The sequence below is a fragment of the Oryctolagus cuniculus genome, chromosome 4 (assembly GCF_051225735.1).
Source record: "Oryctolagus cuniculus isolate XC-2025 breed Fujian yellow rabbit chromosome 4, ASM5122573v1, whole genome shotgun sequence".
NCBI classification, from domain to species: Eukaryota; Metazoa; Chordata; class Mammalia; order Lagomorpha; family Leporidae; genus Oryctolagus; species Oryctolagus cuniculus.
Window position 1 is genome coordinate 79,136,959 of NC_142870.1, and position 21,295 is coordinate 79,158,253.

The following is a 21,295-nucleotide window of genomic DNA, read 5'->3' on the forward strand; positions in this document are numbered from 1 at the left end:
AGGTTTTCTGAGGCTGCCTGTGTGTACGTGTCCGCTCCTTCCTGCTGGTCTGCCTGATTGCAGGCAGGGCCCCCGAGAGGAAGAGGTGGTCCCCGTCTTAACTGTTGTCCCTGTGCGCTAATAAGGCAGTTAGCAATTCTCATGTGCTTCCGTGTGCCAGGCATGAGGTCCGGTTCTTTGTGTCCTTTCCCTCCGTCCTGGAAGCCTGTGCCAGCCCCAAGAGGTGGGCACTGGTACTGTCCTCGTTCCTGGAGGTCTGGCAAAAACCTCATGGACATCTCGCTGGATTGGTGGCACATGGACACCGGGATTTGCCCCAGGTCTGACTCCAAAGGTACTGCTCTTTCTGTGGTATGTGGAAGACTGCAAAGGGGCAGAGGTGTGCCATACCACCTGTCTGCAAGGCCCTGGGGTGGCCAGACACTTATGGCACGAGCCCCGTAGGGAGCCTGGAAGATGATCAAAGAACAGTCTCCTGCGCCCACTGCTGCGGCTGTGGTGGAGGCTGGATGAGGGCCTCGGTGCCAGGGGCTCCTGGGCTCTGCAGGGAGCCTTGTGCCCCGATGGGAGAGGGGCTGAGGTGAAAGGGGACTGGCAGTGGCAGGGTGGGTGCTGGCACTGTGAGTGGAGTTGCGGGCCTGGTCTCTGACAGTGGATGAGGGTGCTGGTTTTCTGATCAGACCAAGACCTCTTTTTAGGGGCCCTGTGTTCCCCAGCAGCATGAGCAGGGGAGCTGCCCGGTGCCCGGCAGCTCAGCCCTGATGTCAAGACGCTAGCAACTGAGTACTGCTGAGCAGAGCGCGGCGATCATTGGCGGGAGGAGGTCACAGAGGGTTTGCATGCAGAACAAAGGGGCCTTTTTTTCTCTTCTCTACCTCTAGAGCAATTGACCGAGAACGCCGAGTGCTGCCAAGCCCAGGAGCAATGCCCCCTCCCTCCCGATCGTGCACGCATCATTAACGTTGTTATTGTTGTTCTCAAGGTTGGTGACTGTGACTTACGGGAGTCTGTAGGAAGGCGCTTGGCAAGGCTGCCGAGGCTCCTGGAGCTGCACGGTCAGGGAAGGAAGGCATGGCCCACTGGGAAGGTGGCAGCAGCCTGCGCCATGCGGAGGGGCGTGGTCGCAGCTGCAGGAGGGCCTCCCACTGCTGCTAGGGTGAGGCCTGCGCGAGGCCAGGCACGAGGTGAAGATGCTGAGCCTCCTAACTTAGCTCTTTGCACCTCATCTCCCTGGATTGCGGGGGGTGGGGGGCTGCCGTCCTGCACATGCTTCCTCTCCTGCTCACAGAGCTGCACATCCTGCCTCCCCAGGCACACCCCGCTCCTTGTGCCCACAAGCCCCCATCCACCTCCCTGCTCGGCTCCTGGCTCCCCACACCCTGCTGCCTGTGTTCTCCCAGATGTCCCCGGGGCCCTGCCCTGGCCCCGGCCCCCCTCACCTGTGTCTTCAGCCCACCTCCCGCCTCCTGTCTGAGCCAATTCCCTGTGCTCTCCCTCTGAACGTGGCCTGCTCGCGCTTCCTGCTTCCTTTACCTGGCAGCTCCTGGCCCAGCCTGCGGGCCTGCATCTCCGGAGGCCTCAGGGTGCAGCCTCCTCCTCTGTAGTCCTCAGGCCTCGTGCCTCTCTGCCTGCCCAGAATCCTTCCTTCTGTACTCACCTGTAAGCAGTCCTTGAGTTTTGTTGTCTCTCCCACGGGGGCTGTTTCTCTCCCCTGTGCAGCCACTCTGCCGGTCCCTCCACCTGCAGCCTCCCTGGCTGCTGCCCCGTCTGAGGTCATGGGCAGACAAGTTTCTAACACCAAGTTCATCCTTCACTCTGCTGCTGGGCGGTCAGTGATGCTGCCCCTTGTTTCCTGCACAGGCCAGCTCTTGTGCTCGGCCTTCAAGGCCCCTGGCCCAGACCCACCTCCCTCTTCCACAGCTGCAAGCCAGAGCTTCCCCGCACTGTGGGCTGTCTGATGTCCATGGTCCTTTGTGGGCTTCCCCAGAGCTGTGAGGGACTCGCCTTGTGCAGTAGCGCTCCCACCCTACTCTGAGAGCCTTACATTCCAGGACCCCCTGTGAGTGCCTGAAATTGTGGACAGTACCAAGTCCTACAAATGCTGTTTCTTCCTGTACCTGCCTGTGATACAGTTTAATGTTAACAGCAATGTCTACTAATAAAATAGAGCAGTTATAACAATGCACTGTAATGGAAAGGCCAGCATCACTGCTCTTACACGTTGGGGCTGTTATTAAGGAAAATAACACAGCACTGTGATAGCTGATAACCAAGGTGGTTACTTAGTGGCTAATGGGTGGGATACGAAAGGTTGATTGGCATCCCAGGTGAGACGAAGTGGGATGACTTGAAACTTCCTCATGCTGCTCAGAACAGCGTGTGTTTTCCAACTTAGGAATTGTTCGTTTCTGGAGTTTTCCATGTGCTATTTTTAGACACCATTACCACGGTCCTGCGGATGGGGGAGGCTGCTTTTGGTGACTCCACAGGCCAGGCGTGTGACAATGGGTGTCATTTGTCACGGTTGTCCAGCAGGACAGACATTTCCCCAGGGCTTTTGGTGGCCCCTGGGGGCAGGAATGGGGGTGTGGAGGCGGCAGACCCTTCCTGGGGACCTGTAAGCCAGGCCAGCTGCCGGGGTGCCCAGTTCCCGCGCAGCCTCCCGCCCTGCCCCGCGGTGGTTCCACACAAGGTGTGTTTGCTTGGCATTTTTCTGGTTGAATTCAAGTTCTGTACTGTGTGACAGCAGACGTTGAGACTTTGGTGCCTGGCCGGCAGGTGGTTTCTTGAGCATCAGGTGGAGCCTTGGTTAGGATCTGTTGGCCTTCAGGAAGGAAGCTGAGGGTGTGCCCGTCTCTGTGGCTGTGCTCTGGGCTCGCCCTCTCTCCCTGTCCTCTGTTCTCTGCAGTCTGGAAGCACAGGTGCCTGCCAGGCTCAGGCAGGGCTCGGCCTGTGGGTCAGAGTCCTGGTGTGCTGGCCCAGCGCTGTTGTTTTTCTCGACTGGTCAGAGTGTCTGAGGACTAAAAACAGAGCAGTGAGTCAAGGTGTATTTTTCCAGCAGATTCTTTTTTTTTTTAACCCCCTTCATCATCGTGTGCATTTGAGCTTTGGCTCTTTAGCCTGAAGTCCATTAGCTCTCCGGGAACAGCAGGATAATGGATAATAAGCAACCTGGCTGAACCTTCAGGTGGGCTCTTAAGGTGGCCAGCAGAAGGGCAGTGGCTCCCCAGGCGTCACACCCAGCTCTGGCATGGTGGCATGGGGACAAAGGGCTCCCTGACTCCTCCTCCTGGGTGGCTTCACTCCGGGAGGAAGGAACTTCTGAATCCCCAGGCGGGTTATATTTAGACACTCCAGAACATGGGCTTGTTTCTGTCTCCCACTCTGCTGAGCTGCAAGTTTGTACTGGTGCTATCAGCATGCTTTATGACTTCTCAGGCACCGTTCAATAACTTAGCCGTCCCAGCCTCGCAGCAGATCCCTGAGGGAGGTGTTGTCATCTGTGCGTCAGACACCAGTCGCTCAGCCTCCGAAGGGCTGGGTGGCATTGCCTGAGCGCCTTAGCTCTCGAGAGGAAGTGCTCAGACTCACCTTGGGTTGCACAGGGACAGGAGATGGTCAGGTCAGAGAGACTGGGAGTTCAGACCCTGGCTCCACCTAATCGTGGGCTCTGTCATGTGTGTCATGTGGGGCAGAAGATTGTATTGTAAAGTCGTTCTGGGGGAAATCAAGAGTCCTCCCAATGTGATCGAGCATATCAAATCATTTATAATTGCTTCTGTTTTTAAAAAGATTTATGTATTTATTTGAAAGGCAGAGTTACAGAGAGGCAGAGACAGAGAGAGAGAGGGAGAGATCTTCCCATCTGCTGGTTCACTCCCCAAATGCCCGTAACAGCCGGAGCTAGGCTGATCCAAAGCCAGGAACCAGGAGCTTCTTCCAGGTCTCTCATGTGGGTGCAGGGGCCCAAGGACTTGGGCCATCTTCTACTGCTTTCCCAGGCCATAGCAGAGAGCTGGATCCGAAGTGGAGCAGCTGGGACCCAAATCTGCATCCATGTGGGATGTTGGCCCTACAGGTGGAGGCTTTACCTGTTACGTCACAGCACCAGCCCCTGTAGTTGCTTCATTTTACTGACCACATTCCTCCACGACCCTGTGTGCCTGCTCCCTCCTGGGCTGCTTGCTCTGCAGGCTGCCGGGCAGCTGCAGTCCCTGATGCCTCCTGGGTCTCTCCTCGCCTCTCTTTCTTCTGTTGGATCCTTCCTTTCTCTGGTTCCTGCCCCCTCGTTTTTCATTTCCTTCCTGGTTTGCTGGAGCAAGGGTTCCAGGAGCGTCTTGAGAGGCGGCCTTCACACTACATTGTGTACCTGTTAGAGTAAATCGATGTTCACAGTTGCTGGAGAGCGGGGCTGGTTGCAGAACTCCAGTTGGAAACCGTGCTCCCAGATGACTGTGGAGGTGACGCGTCCTTGCCTGCTGGGGCCCTGACGCCTCTGACACCTGCTCTCTTGGGTGTGGTGTTTGTAGGATCGCTTTGTCAGCAGTGTTTGGAAAGCTTTCAGTGAAGTACCCCAGGGAGAGTCCTTTTTTTTTTTTTTTTTTTTTTTTTTTTTTTTTTTTTTTTTTTTTTTTTTTTAATCATCGTGCTGGGCCTTCTCTGCTGGAGACTGATCTTTCAGTTCTGTGACATTTTCTTGAACTTTTAATTTTTGTGTGTAATTTCTGAACTTCTGTTTTCTTGGAGCTTCTTTAAGCTGGTTCTTGCACTTAATGGATACATTGTCTTATTTTTCTTATGTCCTCTTTTATTTCTTGATGTTTTTATTTCTTGTTTTACTTTCTAAGAATGTTCTTCCAATTCTGTTTTCAGCCCTCATTATTTCTTGTTTTCTTCCTCCCTCCCTCTTCCTTCCTTCTTTTTTAATATTTTGTATATTTGAAAGGCAGAGTGACACAGAGAGAGAGAGGGAAAGACACAGAGAGAGATCATCCATCTGCTGTTTCACTCCCCAGATGGCTACAACTGCCAAAGCTGGGCCAGGCTGAAGTCAGGAGCCAGGAACTCCATCCGGGTCTCCCACATAGGTGGCAGGGGTCCAAGGACTTGGGCCATCTTCCACTGCTTTCCTGCGCACATTAGCAGGGAGCTGGATTGGAAGTGGAGCAGCTAAGACTTGAAGCAGCGTTCCAATATGGGATGCCGGCACTGCAGGCCGGGACTTTAACCCACTGCGCTGCAGCGCTGACTGTTCTTGTTTTAGTTTCTAAGAAACTTTTGTTTGATTCTATATCCAGCCCTGATTGTATCTATGATAATTTTGCTTTCTGAGACTTCTTCTCGTTCTCTGTGACTGTTCCTTTTCCATAGCATTTGATTCTTATTTTATGGATGCATATTATGTCTCTGAGAACAGTGGTGGCACTTTTGTTGTTTTCTTTTGTTCTCTTCATTTCCCTTCCTTCTGAGTTTCATCTTCCCACTGGTTTGTTTGGGGCCATCTCTTGTGCTGAGACAGAGGGCTAGTGGAGGGCGCTCGTCTGCTTGGAGCGCCTGCACCAGAGACCTGAGTGGGGACTCGGCTGCGCTCCCTGGAGGGTCTCTTAATCACTGCCTTTGGGCTGTTTTTCTTGTGCTCCTCGGTTTCCCCAGGGAAGAATTCTGTAATCTCTTGCCTGGGGAATGAGCCTGACAGGCAGCATCCTGGGAAAAGAAAGGTAATGCTGTGGGGGGTGGCTTGGAGGGAGGGGTGTTCTCAAGGCGCAGACTTTGTATACTTTCCCCTGATCCCCTTCTTTTCTCTAAGGGTGGTCCTTCCCCTCCTCCCACCCTGCCACACCTGCTGCTCCCAGTGGAACTTCTGCATGGTCATCCACAGGTGGGCTGAGTGGGGCATCTGCTATGCTCACCCCCTCCCTCCCACTGTATTCAGCCCACCCTGCCCTGTGCCTGCAGAAGTGCTGATACCCCCAGTTCCCAAGGTCTCCCAGATTCTCTGGGAGACAGAGCCGGTGCGTTTCTTGTTGGTCTGATATCACGTGACTGAGTGGGGAAAAAAAAAAAAAAAGCTGAAAACCTCTCTACACTTTCCCATTCTGAACATTCAAGGGTGATCTGACTTCTCGGGGTTGGGGTTGGGGTGTTAGGCTTTGGTGCCTCTAGGTGGGATGGAGTTTTTCACATTGCTCCAGTGTGTGGCCTTTAGGGCTGTGTGTAGAATACAGACATGGAGCGCCTGACTGATGGGTAAGGATGCAGCATGCATGTGAACGTGTGAGGGCATGCAAACTAGTGACAGTGCATGGAGAGGGTGGGCGGGTGAGTTGGGTGGAGTCCCTGCAGCATAGCCCTGAGAGGTGGGGTTTTGCCCTCCTTCCCTGGAAGCAAAGCGTGCTCTGGCCAACGCATCAGTAGGCTCCACCTCCTCCTTGGGCCAGGCTGGAAGCAGGGACTCACTCCTTGTCTCCTTGATCCCCAGTTGGCGCTGCTGACCTGGCTGTCCTCGGCGAAGGTCTCCTCGCTCATTGAGAGAATCTCCGACCCCAAGGACTTGAAAAAGCTTCTCAGGACCCGGAATAACATACTAGTGCTTTACTCCAAGTCAGGTGAGCACCCCGGCCTTGAGACCCCCTTGGCGTCAGATGGGATGAGCCAGGAGGGGCGGGCAGCAGTGGGCCCTGGGAAACGGCAGGACTGACACCAGGAGGGGAGGGAGGCTGCAGCCTCCTGCTCAGGAAGCTGATTGAGTCCTAGGCTGGCCTGTGGCCTGGTGAGTTGGTCCCAGGCCGGCAGCCCTGCCCCTGCCCGGCCCCCTTTGGTCCCACTCTGGGGTCAGATGCAAGACCGAACTGGAAGCAGACTCTAAGCTCACGACATAGCAGCTTCTAGAGGGGCAGGAGCCGGGCCCTGTCTGTCTTCTGACCTTGAGGCTGGCATGGGCGGAGAGGCGGGGAGAGGTTGGCTTGGCTCTTGGCAGAGACTTTGGGGAAGGGTGAGTGGCTGACGGTTGGTGCTGTTCCAGCAGAGTGAAGTGTTTCTCGCTGCTCCTGCGGATGCCAAGTGTCCTGTGCCCCCGGAGAAGCGGCTGCCCGTGGCTGGGCCAGTTCCGGGCGCAGCTCTCCCTGGCAGTGCAGTCTGCAGTGCTCACTGGCACTTGGGCCTGATGGATGTTCTTGGGCGTGTGTCCCTCCTGAAGCCTGTGCCCTTCAAGCACCCCTGGCACATGGCTCTTCCCCTTCCACTTGCTGTTCCTTCCCCTCCCAGGGCCTGGCACACGCTCCCTGAGCCAGCATGCCACAAGCAGCCCCTGCTGTCAGCAGATGGGAACACCGAGGCGAGGGGGAAGCAGTGTGTCTTCTTGAGGCTGGAGGTGCAGGGCCCAGGCCCCGTGGATGCCCCTGGAGCTGGGGTGGTCGTCCGTGCAGGCCGTGCTTGGTCCCTTCTCTGGGGCAGAGCCCACGACCAAAGCTCGGTGTTTCACAGAGATGCCACAAGGTGCTTCGGTGGGGCAGCCTCCCATGCTCCTCTGCCACACAGCAGGCAGCCGATGCCAGTTGTCAGATGGCATGGAGTTTACATGAGGACAGAGAAGCTTAGGCCGGTGGAGGGTGGGGCTGGGCCGGTCCTCTGAGCTACCTGAAGCAAGTTCGTTCTGCAGGGTCGGCTTGAGACCAGGAAGTCCTTGCAGTGAGCTGCAGCGCGGGGAGATGGGGCCTTGTGGCAGGGTCGTGTGGGGCTGGGGGCAGGGCCTGGGTGCCCTTGCCGCCTCCCCCTCCTCACCCAGCCCCTGCCCCTGCTGACAGTGGAGCGCTGAGCCCCGCCACTTACAGACTCCTCCCGCTTGGGGTGCTGGGCAGCAAGGCCTGGGCGATTCTCTGACCTGCCTGCCTGCCGCTCCAGAATTGATGAGTTTTCTAGAGCAGCACCGAAACCAGGCTTTCTCCCCTTCCTTGGCGTCCCCAAGCATGCTTCCTTCCCAGTGCTGAAAGGCAGGGTTGGGGCCTGCTCCTTCACATCGCCCTGCTGAGTTCTCCCCTCCCTGCCCCCCAGCCCTGTGTCTGCACTGTGGAACACTCGGGGCCGGAGTGGGGGAGCTCTCCCTCCCACTGCTATCCTGGCGGTGGATCCCTGGGAGCGACTCTTGAGTGCCGCCGTGCAGGGCCCTGCCGTGATGCCTCCCCGTTCGTGCCTGCGAAAGGCTCGCCATGCTTTGTATTCACGGGCCGCTCCCAGTCTGCACACTGGGGCACGTAATTCAGAACATCAGCTCGGCTTGGCTTTGGGAAGTATCCTAGGGCTTTGGCTGGAGAAGGCAGTGGATGGCTCTCCCCATCAGCATCTGCCTGGCCGGCGCTTCTGAGTGAGCTCACGGGTGTCACCAGGGGAAAGGTGACCCAGGAGTCGGCCGCAGGCAGGGATCAATCACAGGGTTGAGATCCCGGCCACTGCCCCTGTCCTCCCACGGTAGAATCCGGGTGCTTTGCCCAGACCCATGGGGATTGACACCCAGACCAGTGAGAAGCTTCCATGGGGCGTGGTCCGTGTGCCTGCAGCTGACCCTAGAGACGCTGCCATGACCAGCCCCTCCCCTGGGACTGCTGGGGCAGTGGGCTGTGTACCGTGACCTGGCTACACGTGCCATTGGTCCAGGGGAGGCTGGTGTCACATCTGGGCCTCAGCTTCACTGAGCTCCCGGCAGAGGGCAAGGCAGGGTCAGCTCCCAGCTCGCATCAGCTCCCAGCTGGGGTACCAGGGCAGAGGGGAGTGGACCTGGCAAAGTCGTGCCTGCCTTCCCTGATAGCATTATAACTGTTGCACATGGGAAGGACCTGAGTCAGAGCTTGTACGGCAGCTAAGGCCTTGGCTCAGAGGCCCTTGAAAGAGAGGGCGCCAGTGTGGTTTGCAGGGCAGGGAGTGGGAGGCTCTGTGTCGGAGAGGAAGCCCGTGGCTGGCAGGCTTGGGTTTTGGAGAGGAGCCGGGACTTCCTGCAGCATGGAGACAGGTGTCTTAACCTGAGCTCAGGACTGCTCCGCCCACTCTGGGACTGCTCTGCTTCCTCCCCCACCCCTCAGGGAAGAGGGCAGGGGGCCCTGGGGCACTGGGGCACAAATGTTGACTATTTTGTTTCTTTCAGAGGCAGCAGCTCAAAGTCATCTCAAGTTATTGTCCACCGTGGCCCAGGCAGTAAAAGGACAAGGCACCATCTGCTGGGTGGACTGTGGGTGAGTCCCAGGCCTGGCGCGGGCTGTGGGCGGGGGTCACCTGCCAAGAGAGACACCCCCACCCCTGGATACTCAGCAGTTACCTCCAAGCAGGTCCCTGTATCACCAGGGCTTTGGGGACAAAGCTGGTGGATCAGCTCATGACCTCAAGCTTGGTCTGCCTTAGTTGGAGAGGCCGGAAGGAGATGTGTATTTTGACCAAGCTTTGAATGAGACCAGATGGTGTGTGCTGTAGGGTGTGTGTGTGTCCTCACACCTCCAGATCAGGAAAGACTGCTCACCAGGTGGCCGGGGAAATCTCTTTTTTTAAGATTTATTTATTCTGAGTTACAGAGACAGAGGGAAAGACAGAGACTGGGAAGATCTTCCATCCACTGTTTTACTGTCCAAATGGCCACAATGGCTGGAGCTGGACCAGGCCAAAGTCAGGAGCCAGAAATTCCACCTGGGTTTCCTACAGGGATGGCAGGGGCCTAAGTACTTGGGCCATCCTCAGCTTTCCCAGGCACATCAGCAGGGAGCTGGGTCAGAAGTGGAGCAGCCGCAGGCATGGCAGGCAGCAGCTTTGCCGGCCTGTACCACAGCACTGGCGAGACCTCAGCCAGTTAGCTCTCGTCCTGTCTTCCTGCTGTCTGTCTGTCTGTCTGCCGTGTTTTGCCAGTGTGCTGTGTGACTGGCAGAGAGGCAAGGCCTATTGCAGGGAATAATGCTTTGGTGTTTCTCTGAAGATGATAGCAGTTCTGTCACAGTGACAGAGCCATGCCGGAGGGAATTCTGGGAGGCATGCAGGTGGCAGAAGTGGACCCAGGTGCTTTGGGTTAGTGGCCAGCTCCTCCACCTGGGTGCCTTTAGCAGACATCCCCAGGCACTTCCTGCATGCTGTGGGGACACGCAGCGTCCTGGGGAGCACAGCCTGTGGGGAGGGGGCGACCTCAGAGCACTGTGCTCGGCATGCCAGGGACACATGCTGTCCACAGGGGCTCCATGTCTGCAGGAGGAGTCCCTTAATCCTGACTGGCAAAGTGAAAAAGAGCAGTGCAGAGGCAGTGAAGTCCACACACGAGACAGAGCGCTTAGAGTCCCACGTGTCCAGAGCGCCCTGGCTTTCCATCCCATGGTGCCCTGTGCCACAGCCCCCGGCCGGCTCTGCGTGTGGGGGCCAGTGTCCACCTCCAACCACAGGCCAGGCAGGAGGACAGCAGGGCCAGGTGAAGACAGCCTAGGAAGTTAGAATTCAGGGCCGAGGCTTGGAGACTTGGAGTCTGCAGTAAACGGAAGTGCCGGTGGGAAAAGCCTGTGAAAGCTGAAGTGCTAAAGCCCCAGTCTGGTCGGGGGCCAAGCTCAGACCTCAGCACCAAAGGGCACATTGTTCCATCTAGTGGCCTGTCAATTTCTTGACCTTATCCCACTAAGCGGAAGTATAAAATGAAACCGTAGGTGGTTTGTCCAGGAGCTGAGATGAGTAGGTGGATTACGGATTACGCCAGAGCAGAGATACCTGGGTCAGCATTTGGAACTGGAGGCAGGAGGCAGATAAAGCTTCCCCCAGCAGCCCAGGGCACAGAAGTCTGGCTCTGGTCTGCATGGCAGCTCACGGGGGCTGCTCTTGGACAAGGAGACCCCAAGGCCATGAGCTGGCTTCTGCCCTTGTCCGCTCTCCCCACTTGTCCCACTCTCTGGCCTTGCCCCGCCAGTGCGCAGGGGAGCCCACCGTGTTGACTCTGCAGTGACAGCTCCTGCTGTCATCCCAAGGGCTTGCATCCGTCTGCGTGGGTCTGGGAACGGGACGCTCCCAAGGATGGGCGGAAGTGCTGCTGTGTGCACAGGAGGCCAGAGGCGGCACGGAGCCCTTCTGCTCCCCCTACCCTGCTGCAGTGAAACAGCCGATGGGCAGTGGCACACACCTCCCCGGGCTCATCCTTTCCGGCTCTGCCTTCTGCCCTGGCAGCAGCAGGTTAGCAGGTAGAATGGGGGAGCCAGGGCTTGAGTGGGGGTGAGCAGGAGGTTAGGGGTGAGCACATTGCTTTGCCGGGGAAGAGAACAGGGAGAATCTGGAGGGGAGAGACACCACCCTGATGCTGAGGAGTCTTTGCAGGTGCCCAGGGTAAGGGCGCTGGGGTGAAGGTGACTAACCCCGCGACCACACGAGGTGGTTAGCCTGAGCCCTTATTCTCTGTAACGTGGGACAGTGGCGCAAATCCTCTCCATAAATGGCCATGGTGAGAATCTGGCAACTGAAAGTTCTGGAGTAGAAAACGTGATTTGAACGTGAAGTACCTGGTTCGTCTGGGCAGGATTGTTCAGGAAGAGCCTGGAGGGGAAGAAATGGAATGTTTGTTCATTCAATAACTGTGCATGGGGTCGGGATCCCTGGTGAGCCCCAGGCCCCGGGGGGTCTGGCTGCGACCCTGAAGAAGCACAGGGTGCTGTGGAATTTGTAGAGAGCCTGGTGTTGAGTCCCGGGCCATGGCATCAAATAGCCGTGGAACCTGGCGAAACACTTGGGCCTGCAGTTTAATCTCCTGTGAAGCGTAGAGTGGAGCCTTCCAAGTTGCTGTCATCCCTAAGTAGCCTGGTTTGGAAAATGCCAGCGGCTGCCGGGCCTGCTGCGTGCCTTCCAGTTGCCGGGGCTCTCTCTCTCCTGTGTCCCTCCTAGTTCTGGGCATCTCCTGTCCCTCCCCACCCGGCTTCTCTCCCCGTATTTCCTCTCCCCGTACTGTTTCCATTGCCTCTTCCCAGAAGGGAACTGGGTCCCTGCCTCGCCTGTTCTTTGAGCCTCTTTTCTCCTTTCTCCTCCCCGTGGGTATTTCTCTTGCTTTCTTTTCCCTTCTCTAGTGCTTCCCTCCCTTTTCAGAATGTGCACCTGCAGGCACACGTGCGCGCACGCACACACACACACACACACACATACTGCCTGCACAATTGGTTTTCTCCCTGGTTCCAGGACCTCATCAGCTTTCCTCCCCGCCACCCCAGCCCCTGACTCCACCTCCTGGCTCAGATCTCAGCAGCCACACTCGGTTTGGCTGGTGGCGGTTGTCCAGCTGTTAAGTGGGTTGTGTGTGAGGGAGTTGGTATTCCTTCAGTGCCCTGCCCGCCTGGTGCTCGGGCTGGTCCTTGGCCCGCAGTGCTGCTGCCTGGGAAGTTGGGCAGGCGCCAGCCCCAGACGTCAGGCCTGCTATGCTAATTGCCGAAGGCTTCCTAAACTGGGGGCAAGACCATCCAACCAGGGGCTCGCTACTTTCATTTCCTGGGGGCTCAAGGTCATTGCCTAACACATTTTCTTCCTTCCTTGCTGTTTTTTTCCCATCTGCTTGATTTCCCTGGAGCAGCAATGGCTCCCCAGATGTAAGATTAGAGACCTTCCAAGGCAGGTGTAACGTGTTTTTGAAGTCTTACATTTTCTTCTCAAAATTATTGGAATTTAGTGTTTGCTCCTTTATAAATAAATCTTGTCACCCATATAGGATGCTGGCACAGCAGACGGCTATTTTACCCCGTACACCACAGCACTGACCCCAGCCATTTCTTCTCTTTCTTCCTGCTCTCACCCCCCACCTGTCGTCTCTGGGCCTGGCTCCCAGGGGTGTAGGTCCCCAGTCTCTTGGATGGTTATTAGTGTGCTTGAAGGTCTAGCCAACACCACGCTATGCACCTGCTGTAGCCATGTCAGATGGCAGCACATCCCATGGAAACGCCATGCATGTGTGTCTGGGGGTGGGAGGTGGGGTTTGGGGCAGGGAGGGAAGTGTGCGCAGCCTCTGATCTTGCCCTGCATGCTCTCCACAGAGGCGAGTGGCCGGGATGTAAAGGGTGGGTGGCCCTGATGCCTTGCTCCCTGGAACACCGTGTGGGAACGGGCAGGGGGAGGCAGGGCCCAGCCTCCCGGAAGACTGATGCCTGGTGCCTGAGGACAGGGCCAAGGCAGGGCCTTTGCATGGCCAAGACCATTCTTCTTGATCCAGGCTGGCCTTCTCCCCCGCCCTCAGTTCTAGCAAAGCACTCATCTCCCTGCTCACTGCCTTTGTCTCCTTTCTCTGCAGAGCCTTGGTCCCTGGCTGGGGGAGGAGGAAGAGAGGCAGGAGGGCAGTAGATCAATTAATTGTACTTAATCTGTCAACCCAGATCCTTTTACATCTCCGAGCTTGGGTAATTTTCTCCCCTTCTTGAACTCTTATGCCTTGCATTGTCTACATCAAACAATTAATACATGCCTACGTGCACATACCCACACACACCGAGCGGCAGGCGTGCAGGGGCGCCACCACTGGGCAGGATTCCCTGGAGCTCAGTAGACAGCACCCCAGAAGCCGACCATGCACACAGTCATCCCAGCAGCAATGTGACTGACACCTTCATTCATTCACTCATTCACTCAGTCAGTCAGGTGATTTCTAGAGGCCTGCCGAGTGCCCTGCCGACTGCTGTGTAGCCCCGGAGAGGAGCGCTCGCCTTTGTGGAGCAGACCTTCCCAGGGCGTGGCCAGCGGACTCGGCAGACCCACGTGGACGAGCACCCTGGGAGAAGAGCAGGGCAGACGAGCCGGCGGGTGACCGGGGCTCTCAGTGCCTGGCCAGTGTGTGCTCGGGCAGGACAGGCCGGGACAGGAAGCTGCTCCCCCAGCTGGCCCTGGGCAGGGGAGAGGAGCACACCCTTGGGGAGTGTCACTGTGGCGGGGAACAGTGATCCACTGTGACCTTCGGCGGCCAGGGCTCGGGCAGGAGCTTCCCAGACCCCAGCTGCAGGCTCTACAGTGCAGTTCCGCCCCAGTGCTGTCGGCCTGGAGGCAGTGGCAGGTCCTGCAGATTGAGGCCCCCGCTCCCGAAACAGCCCCCACTCTACATGCTAGTCACAAGTAGTTGGTTGTCATTTATGCGTCTGACCCATCGGCTGTAAGTCGGGGCTCCTGCACACCCTCCTGAGTTTTAATGTGCTCAGGGGACACTTGTGTTTACCAGGCTGGTTTAAAGCTATGAGAGAAGGGACGTGGAGCATCCCTGTCCTCTTCCAGGGCCGCTGTCCCCCATGTGTTCTCTCTGGACCTTGTCCTTTTGGAGACTCCATTAGGCAGGCGTGATTGGTTATGTCCGTGGCCGCTGGACAGACTTTATGCCTCCCCCTTCCTGGAGGTTGCTGGGTGGAAGGGAAGTGCCGAGTCTCTGATCCTGCCTTGGTCCTTCTGTGGACCTGCCCTGGGAAGCCACCCAGGGGTGGCCAGCCACCAGTCAGCTCAGTAGCATGCAAGAGACACCTGCCGCTTTGGGGATTCCAAGGATTTGGGGAGCTGTGTACCAGAAAGCAAGGAAGGAAGACCAAGTGTGTACTGCATAGGCTCACGGGGTCATGACCAAGGGCTTGGCTGGACCTCAGCTGCTGCAGTGAGGAGCAGATGTACCCTGCATGCAGCTCCTGGTTGGTCAGCAGGGTTGCACCAAAGCTGGTCCTGGGCCCACAGTGGCCCTACGGCTGCAGCTGTGGCATGGGTTTCTGCTGAGCCAACAGGAATCAGAGCTGGGATGTCCTGCACCCTGTCCTTCCCTCTGCTTGGTGAAAGTCACAGGCAGAGGCTGATGAAAGAGGGCCAGCATGGGCTGGGGCTGGGGGGTGGGCTCACCTCAGGCTGGCCACCTTGCGGAAGCAGCCACGCTGGCAGTGTGAGTGCTTGAGCCACGCATAGGCCCGGGGGTGGGGGGGTGGGGGCGGTGCAGCAGGTGGATGGAAGGTGGGTGGTGGGTGGTCACAGCCAGGGAAGCACAGCTGGGAATGGGTGTACACATCCCGAAGGGAGCCCTCTGTCCCCAGGAATTTACTTGGGCCGGGAGACGGCACCTCAGTCATGGTTGTCCTCCAGCATACCTGCGCCTGTCCGTCAGGCCTCACCTCGGAGCCCCTGTAGGTTGGGCCAGAGCCGCACGGTGGCAGCTGTTGTCGGAAGCAGCCTGGGTGGCATCCCCAGGGACTGTAGGGTTAGAAGGTGGTCATTAGCCTCTGCTTTTGGAGTGGTCGAGCATCTCTGGAGCCCCTCTGTCTACAGGCTGCAGAGCTGGTCAGACAGCCGGGACTAGTGGGGGGGGGGAGGAACTCTGGTTTGGGTGAGGTGGGTGTGGTGACAGCACCCTTGTGACCTTATCCTTGTGACCTGTGCACACCTCCCCAGTGAGATCTGCTTCTTTACTTGCACATTGATTCTTTTTTATTTTCCCATGGCAAGATTTGCGTTTTATTTTTTTTTTAATTTTTATTTAATGACTATAAATTCCCGAAGTACAGCTTATGGATTACAATGGCTCCCCCCCCATAACTTCCCTCCCACCCACAACCTTCCCCTCTTCTGCTCCCTCTCCCATTCCATTCACATCAAGATTCATTTTCAATTCTCTTTATATACAGAAGATCAGTTTAGCATATATTAAGTAAAGCTTTCAACAGTTTGCACCCACACAGAAACACAAAGTGAAAAATACTGTTTAAGTACTAGTTATAGCATTAAATCACAATGTACAGCACATGAAGGACAGAGATCCTACATGAGGAGTAAGTGCACAGTGATTCCTGTTGTTGCCTTACAAATTGACACTCTTGTTTATGGCATCAGTAATCACCCTAGGCTCTTGTCATGAGTTGCCAAGGCTATGGAGGCCTTTTGAGTTCGCCAACTCTGATCTTATTTAGACAAGGTCGTAGTCAAAGTGGAAGTTCTCTCCTCCCTTCAGAGAAAGGTACCTCCTCCTTTGATGGCCCATTCTTTCCACTGGGATCTCACTCGCAGAGATCTTTCATTTAGGTTTTTTGTTTTTGTTTTTGTTTTTGTTTTTTGCCACAGTGGCACATTGATTCTTTACACAGAAAAAGAGCTCTTGCGGTTTTGCCTGTCCACACCGAGACTTGCTCGTCGGACTGAGCTGCATGGGATGATGAGTCCATCTGCTCCGGGGCTGGCGCACAGCTCTGTGAGCTGATGGCTGTGGGTGGAGGTGAGGGTTGAGAGGAAGGGGCTTCCCTCAGGGAGCGAAACAGAGCTCCCCGAGACTCGGGCTGTGCAGTCAGTGGTGATCAGCAGGTGCCAGCTGCCCGAGATGCCTCCAGATGTGGAAGCTGGCCCTCGAGCTACAAGCAGGGCTCTCTGGGAACAGGGTGGCCCCAGGGGGCACTGCTGAGCGCAGTGAGGCCAGGGAAGCTGTGCGAGCAGGGGAGGCCTCTGAGGGGCTGGTGTGGGGCGTGGGGGCCCCGAAATCTTTGCAGGAGGGAGAGTTGGGGGGAACCAGAGAAGGATGGTGGTCAAATACAGGGGTTCTCAAGCTTGAGCATGCACGAGAATCACCCGCAGGGTTGGTAAAACAACAGCTCAAGTACCCGGGAGCTTTGGATGTAGTGGGCCTGGAATGGGCCTAAGAATTTGCCTGTCTGATGGGTTCCTGGGCGATGTCCATGCTGCCGGCCCAGGGACCACACTTTGAGAGACACTGGTCTAGGAAGGAGCCCAGGACAGGTGAGGTGGCACTCGGGTGACGGTGATTGGCATCTGACAGACGCATCACAGGAGAGTCAGATTGCCGCTGTGAGGGAGGGGCCGTTAGCCGAGGCTTTCTCCTGTCTCCTCTTGGTTCTCCGTGATTCCTGATCAGATTTCTGACTCCCTCCACGAGAGACCACTTTCTTCCTCTCCTGGTCGGGTGGTACATACGTAGCCAGTGGCAAATGTAAGTGCTCTGCAAAGAGGAATCTCGGGAGGTGGTTGAGATGCCGCTTGGGACACCCCATGCTCTGTTGGAGGGCCTGGGGTCGCATGATTCCAGCTTCCTGCTGATGTGCGCTCTGGGAGGCAGCGGGCCATGGCTTGCATACTTGGGTCTCCGCCACTCACGTGGGAGATCCGTATCGAGGTCGCAGCTCCTGGCTTTGGCCCAACTCAGCCCTAGATGTTGTAGGCATTTGGGGAGTGAACCAGCGGATGTGAGATCTCTTTGCCTGCCTGCCTGCCTGCCTGCCTCTGTTCCTCTGCCTTCCAAATACATAAGTACATTTTAAAACATGTTTAAGTCTTACTTGGGCCTCAGAGGTTCTGAAGTAAGGAGCCAGAGGGATTAGGGAATCCGTGCTCTCCACGCAGTCCAGGTGTCCTCAGAGCCCCGGGATGGAGTTTACACCTCGTGTGGCGGTGGCGCTTCTGGGCCTGTGTGCGCGGCCTCTCAGGCAGTGACCCAGCTCCTCCGGGCTGCTAGCCCCTGTCTTTCCACATCAGCCCACCTCTTGTTGATTCCTCTTCTTCCTCCATTCGTCTAAGACCCGCCTCAGTAAGGTCACCCTGTGCGGTGCAGGATTCCACGTTGAGCGGCGTGTTTCTCGGCCATCAGCAGATTTGGCTGTCAACACCTTTGTGGGGACTTCAGGTAACAAATGGTTCCCGACATTTGTGTCTTCCAGTGACGCGGAGAGCAGAAAATTGTGCAAGAAGATGAAAGTTGACCTGAGCCCCAAGGACAAAGCGGTCGAATTATTTCATTACCAGTGAGTCCGGGCGGGCATTCCCAATCTCCACGAGCGTGCAGCAGGCTCTGTTGGCTGCGCTGGGTGAACTGCCATTTCCAGTCTGATTCATTTTATTTCCAGAGATTTTTTTTTCCAGTTTGTTTACAGTTCTATTGCAAAAAAAAAAAAAAAAAAAAAAAAAAAAAAAATCCTGACCGTGCTCAATGACAGTGTCACTGAGATGCTGCGGGGAGCCAGAGCTGTGTCTCTGCACAACTGTTCTGGAAGCTGACGCCTCTTTCTCCTCGTTTGACAGGGATGGCGCGTTTCACACGGAATATAACCGAGCCCTGACATTTAAGGTAAGTGCACCCGCCTGTTTCTCTGCAGCGGTGGAGCTACGTGGGTGCCCGGCGTCTGGCAGGCTCTCCCTGGGAGAAGGAAGGGCCCGTTGTATAAGATGCTCTTCCAGGAGCCCGGAGCCCGTGTTGGGCCCCGCAGCACACACGGCTTGCAGAATATCTGGACAAGTTTGTAACTGGGGACATCTCGGTCTGTGGGCATCTCCGCAGTTGTCCAGGGAGGCGGGTGACGTCAGTCTCCCCGCTCCAGAGCCCTGGTCTCCCTGGGCTGTGGCTCCAGGGCCCTCTCTCATCTCCATGGTGGTGGCCACCATGGCTACCTGCCAGCTTGGGGGGACCTGCTGTGCCCGGGGCAGGTCGGCACCTCTAGGCTGATGCAGCTTGTTCCAGGTGACGTGCGGCTGTCCCTGAGGGCTTCCCTGCCACCACTGCAGTGCAGGAGGGGACAACAGTGTGCAGGAAAGCGTGCTTTCCTTGCTATCACAGGGCAGCCACCAGCCCCGAGCGCTTCCCCTGCCCTTTGTCTCTTTCAAATCAGTCTTCTGTTTCTGGTCTAGGCGACACCCCCTGCCTTGCTCGGGGTGCTGTGTTTCTTCTGGTCCCAACAGGGGCTGAACTTTCTTTCTCTAACTCTCATGGCTCTCAGATGTGGCTGGACCCTGCGTTCCTGCCTCTTTGTCTGTGTAGTTGTCACTGCCTCTCTCCCTGTGTCTTGCTCATCCCAGGTCTTTCTTATTACTCACTAATTCTTTTTTCTTTTTAAACACAAGATTTTTTTTTTTTTCAAATTTAGTAAGGTAGCACTTATTTTTTGTTTGCTAGTACATTTTACCATTTTTTTATATTGCCGACGCCGTGGCTCACTTGGCTAATCCTCCTCCTGCAGCACCAGCACCCCGGGTTCTAATCCCGGTTGGGGCGCCAGGTACTAGTCCCTGTTGCTCCTCTTCCAGTCCAGCTCTCTGCTGTGGCCCAGGAGGGCAGTGGAGGATGGCCCAAGTGCTTGGGCCCTGCACCCCATGGGAGACCAGGAGGAAGCACCTGGCTCCTGGCTTCGGATCAGCGCGGTACACCGGCTGTAGTGCCCATTTGGGGGGTGAACCAACAAAAAGAAGACCTTTCTCTCTCTCTGTCTCTCTCACTGTCCAGCTCTGCCTGACCAAAAAAAAAATATTTTATATAAGGTGAACAAATTTTTTTTTCCAAGGCTTGACTTACTTGAAAGTCAAAGTTACGGAGAGAGAAAAAGCAGAGCCGCTGGTTCACTCCAAAAGTGGCCACAACAGCCAGGGCTGGACCAGGTTGAGGCCAGGAGCTCCCATGGGGCTGCCACATGGGTGCAGGGGTCCAAGCACTTGGGCTATCTTCTGCTGCTTTTCCCAGGCCGTAGCAGGAAGCCGGATTTGGAGTGGAGCCGTATGGGATGAACTGGTGCCGTCTGGGATGCCAGCATTACAGGCAGTGGCTTTATCTACTACGCCACAGCTCCAGCCCCCTCCTTTGAGTTCCTTCAGCCTTTACCCTGCACAAGGGCCCAGCCTGATTACTCATCATCTTAACACACACTTAGACCCGTGGAGCACTCTTTACCCTTCCATTCTGTGTTCAGACGCCATCTGATGTCCTGGCCAAGAATACTGCCTCCCAGGAACAAGATCCAGTTGAGTGTGTGTGGGTGTGTTGCGGGGGTGCTTATGCAATGATGTGGTGATGAAAGGAGGCACTGGGCTTCTGGTTTGCCTTTGGCCAGGACCTCTGGGGCTCTGACAGGGAATGGCAGCTGCTCAGAATTGTCAGTGCAGGCAAGTGGCAAGGAGCTCCAGCGGCCCCAACGTGCTGCTGTCTGGGTAGGGGAGGCAGAGTCCTGGCCTTTGTCCTCCTCCTTACAAAGACCAGATAGCTCTGCTGTGATTTCTGCATCAGTACGTTGGGGAGGTGGGCGGAGCATCGCTCCAGAGGCAAGGTCTTCAGTTTCACACGGAGAGAGGGCATCCTTAGTCCCTGGGTCCCCAAGTCCTATGGAGCAGGCAGGGACTGGGGTAAAGTCCCTACAGCTCTCCAGAGAGGGGGCAAAGGAAGGGGAGGCGGCATAACCTTGCCCATGACTGCCCAACAGCATTTGCCTTTTTAGCTGGAGCAGCTGAGGTCACCCAAGAGCGTTCTTGCAGGGTTCTCCCGGGACTCTGTCTGCAGAGAGATGGAGGGGTCCTTGCCAAGGTGGGCACACGGGCCGCAGGTGAACGTCTGGTGGTTGTTACTGTCATCCTGTGTGATTGGGCAGGTGCCTCGTCACGGGAACTGTGCTGAGGCCCCAACGTCGTCAGAGGCCAAAAGAGCGGGAGCTTTTTATAGGAGGGGACTCTCCTCCACAAGCAGCCTTTGGCTTCTTAGCACATGCACACCCATGCTCATGGCATGGGTGGTAAGGACCAGAAGTGCCTGGCAGCCTCGACTCAGACAACTAGCTCCTAACACCCTGCAGCCATGCCCCAAGCTGTGAGGATGTCCTGAAGGCCAAGTGCAGGCCTCAGCCACTTTCTGAGCACCCAGGTTAGGACAGCTGAGGGTGGGCTGCCAAACACTGCTCCCTGCAGACTTTTCCACCTGAGGCTTTGTTCAGTGAGACCAGTGTGGAGGGGATGCATGGATGGGATTGTTCAAGTTCAGTTATAGGAGAAAGCTCTCCAACAGAGAGACAGCAGGTTGGAGGCAGAAATGTTCATTGTACGGGGCAGCACTGTGGCGGAGCAGGTAAACCTACTGCCTGTGACGCGGGCATCCCATACAGGCACCAGTTCGAAGCCCGGCTACTCCACTCTCCGATCCAGCTCCCTGCTAATGTACCTGGGAAAGCAGTGGAAGATGGCCCAAGTGCTTGAGCCCCTGCTACCCATGTGGGAGACCTGGATGAAGTTCCTGGCTCCTGGCTTTGGCCTGGCCCAACCCTGGTCCTTGTAGCTATCTGAGTAGTAAACCAGTGGATGGGAGATCTCTCTCTCTCTCTCTCTCTCTGTCTCTGTCTCTCTCTCTGTGTCTCTCTTTCTGCAACTCTAATAAATAAATAAAATATTTTAAAATTATTTTAAAAAAGAAACGTTTATTGCCGTTTCTTTCCTTCCTCCATTCACGTCCATCTTTGTTTCTGGACGCTAGGGGTGGGGGCGCTGTGCTAACTCTGGAACTCAGCTCAGTTCCTCTCCTGGTTTGGGTCCTGACCCCACTGAGAATCCACTGAACATAGGC

General features: G+C 56.3%; 1 protein-coding gene across 6 annotated transcripts in view; it reads left to right on the top strand.

The window, feature by feature from the left end:
- PDIA5 (protein disulfide isomerase family A member 5) overlaps positions 1-21,295 on the top strand; it is an 89,560-nt gene that overhangs the window by 18,069 nt on the left and 50,196 nt on the right. For 5 of the 6 annotated variants that reach the window (XR_016232441.1, XR_016232442.1, XR_016232443.1 and 2 more), the window contains exons 2-5: positions 6,479-6,605; positions 9,134-9,221; positions 17,646-17,729; positions 18,007-18,052. Coding sequence is in view for 3 of the 6 variants with exons in the window: in XM_008266835.5 (XP_008265057.2) it covers positions 6,479-6,605; positions 9,134-9,221; positions 17,646-17,729; positions 18,007-18,052 (345 nt within the window). In the remaining 3 variants the exon portion in view is untranslated. Of the gene's footprint in view, positions 1-103; positions 335-6,478; positions 6,606-9,133; positions 9,222-17,645; positions 17,730-18,006; positions 18,053-21,295 lie in introns of those variants that run through there. The other variant, XM_070072208.2, reaches the window with a different exon arrangement.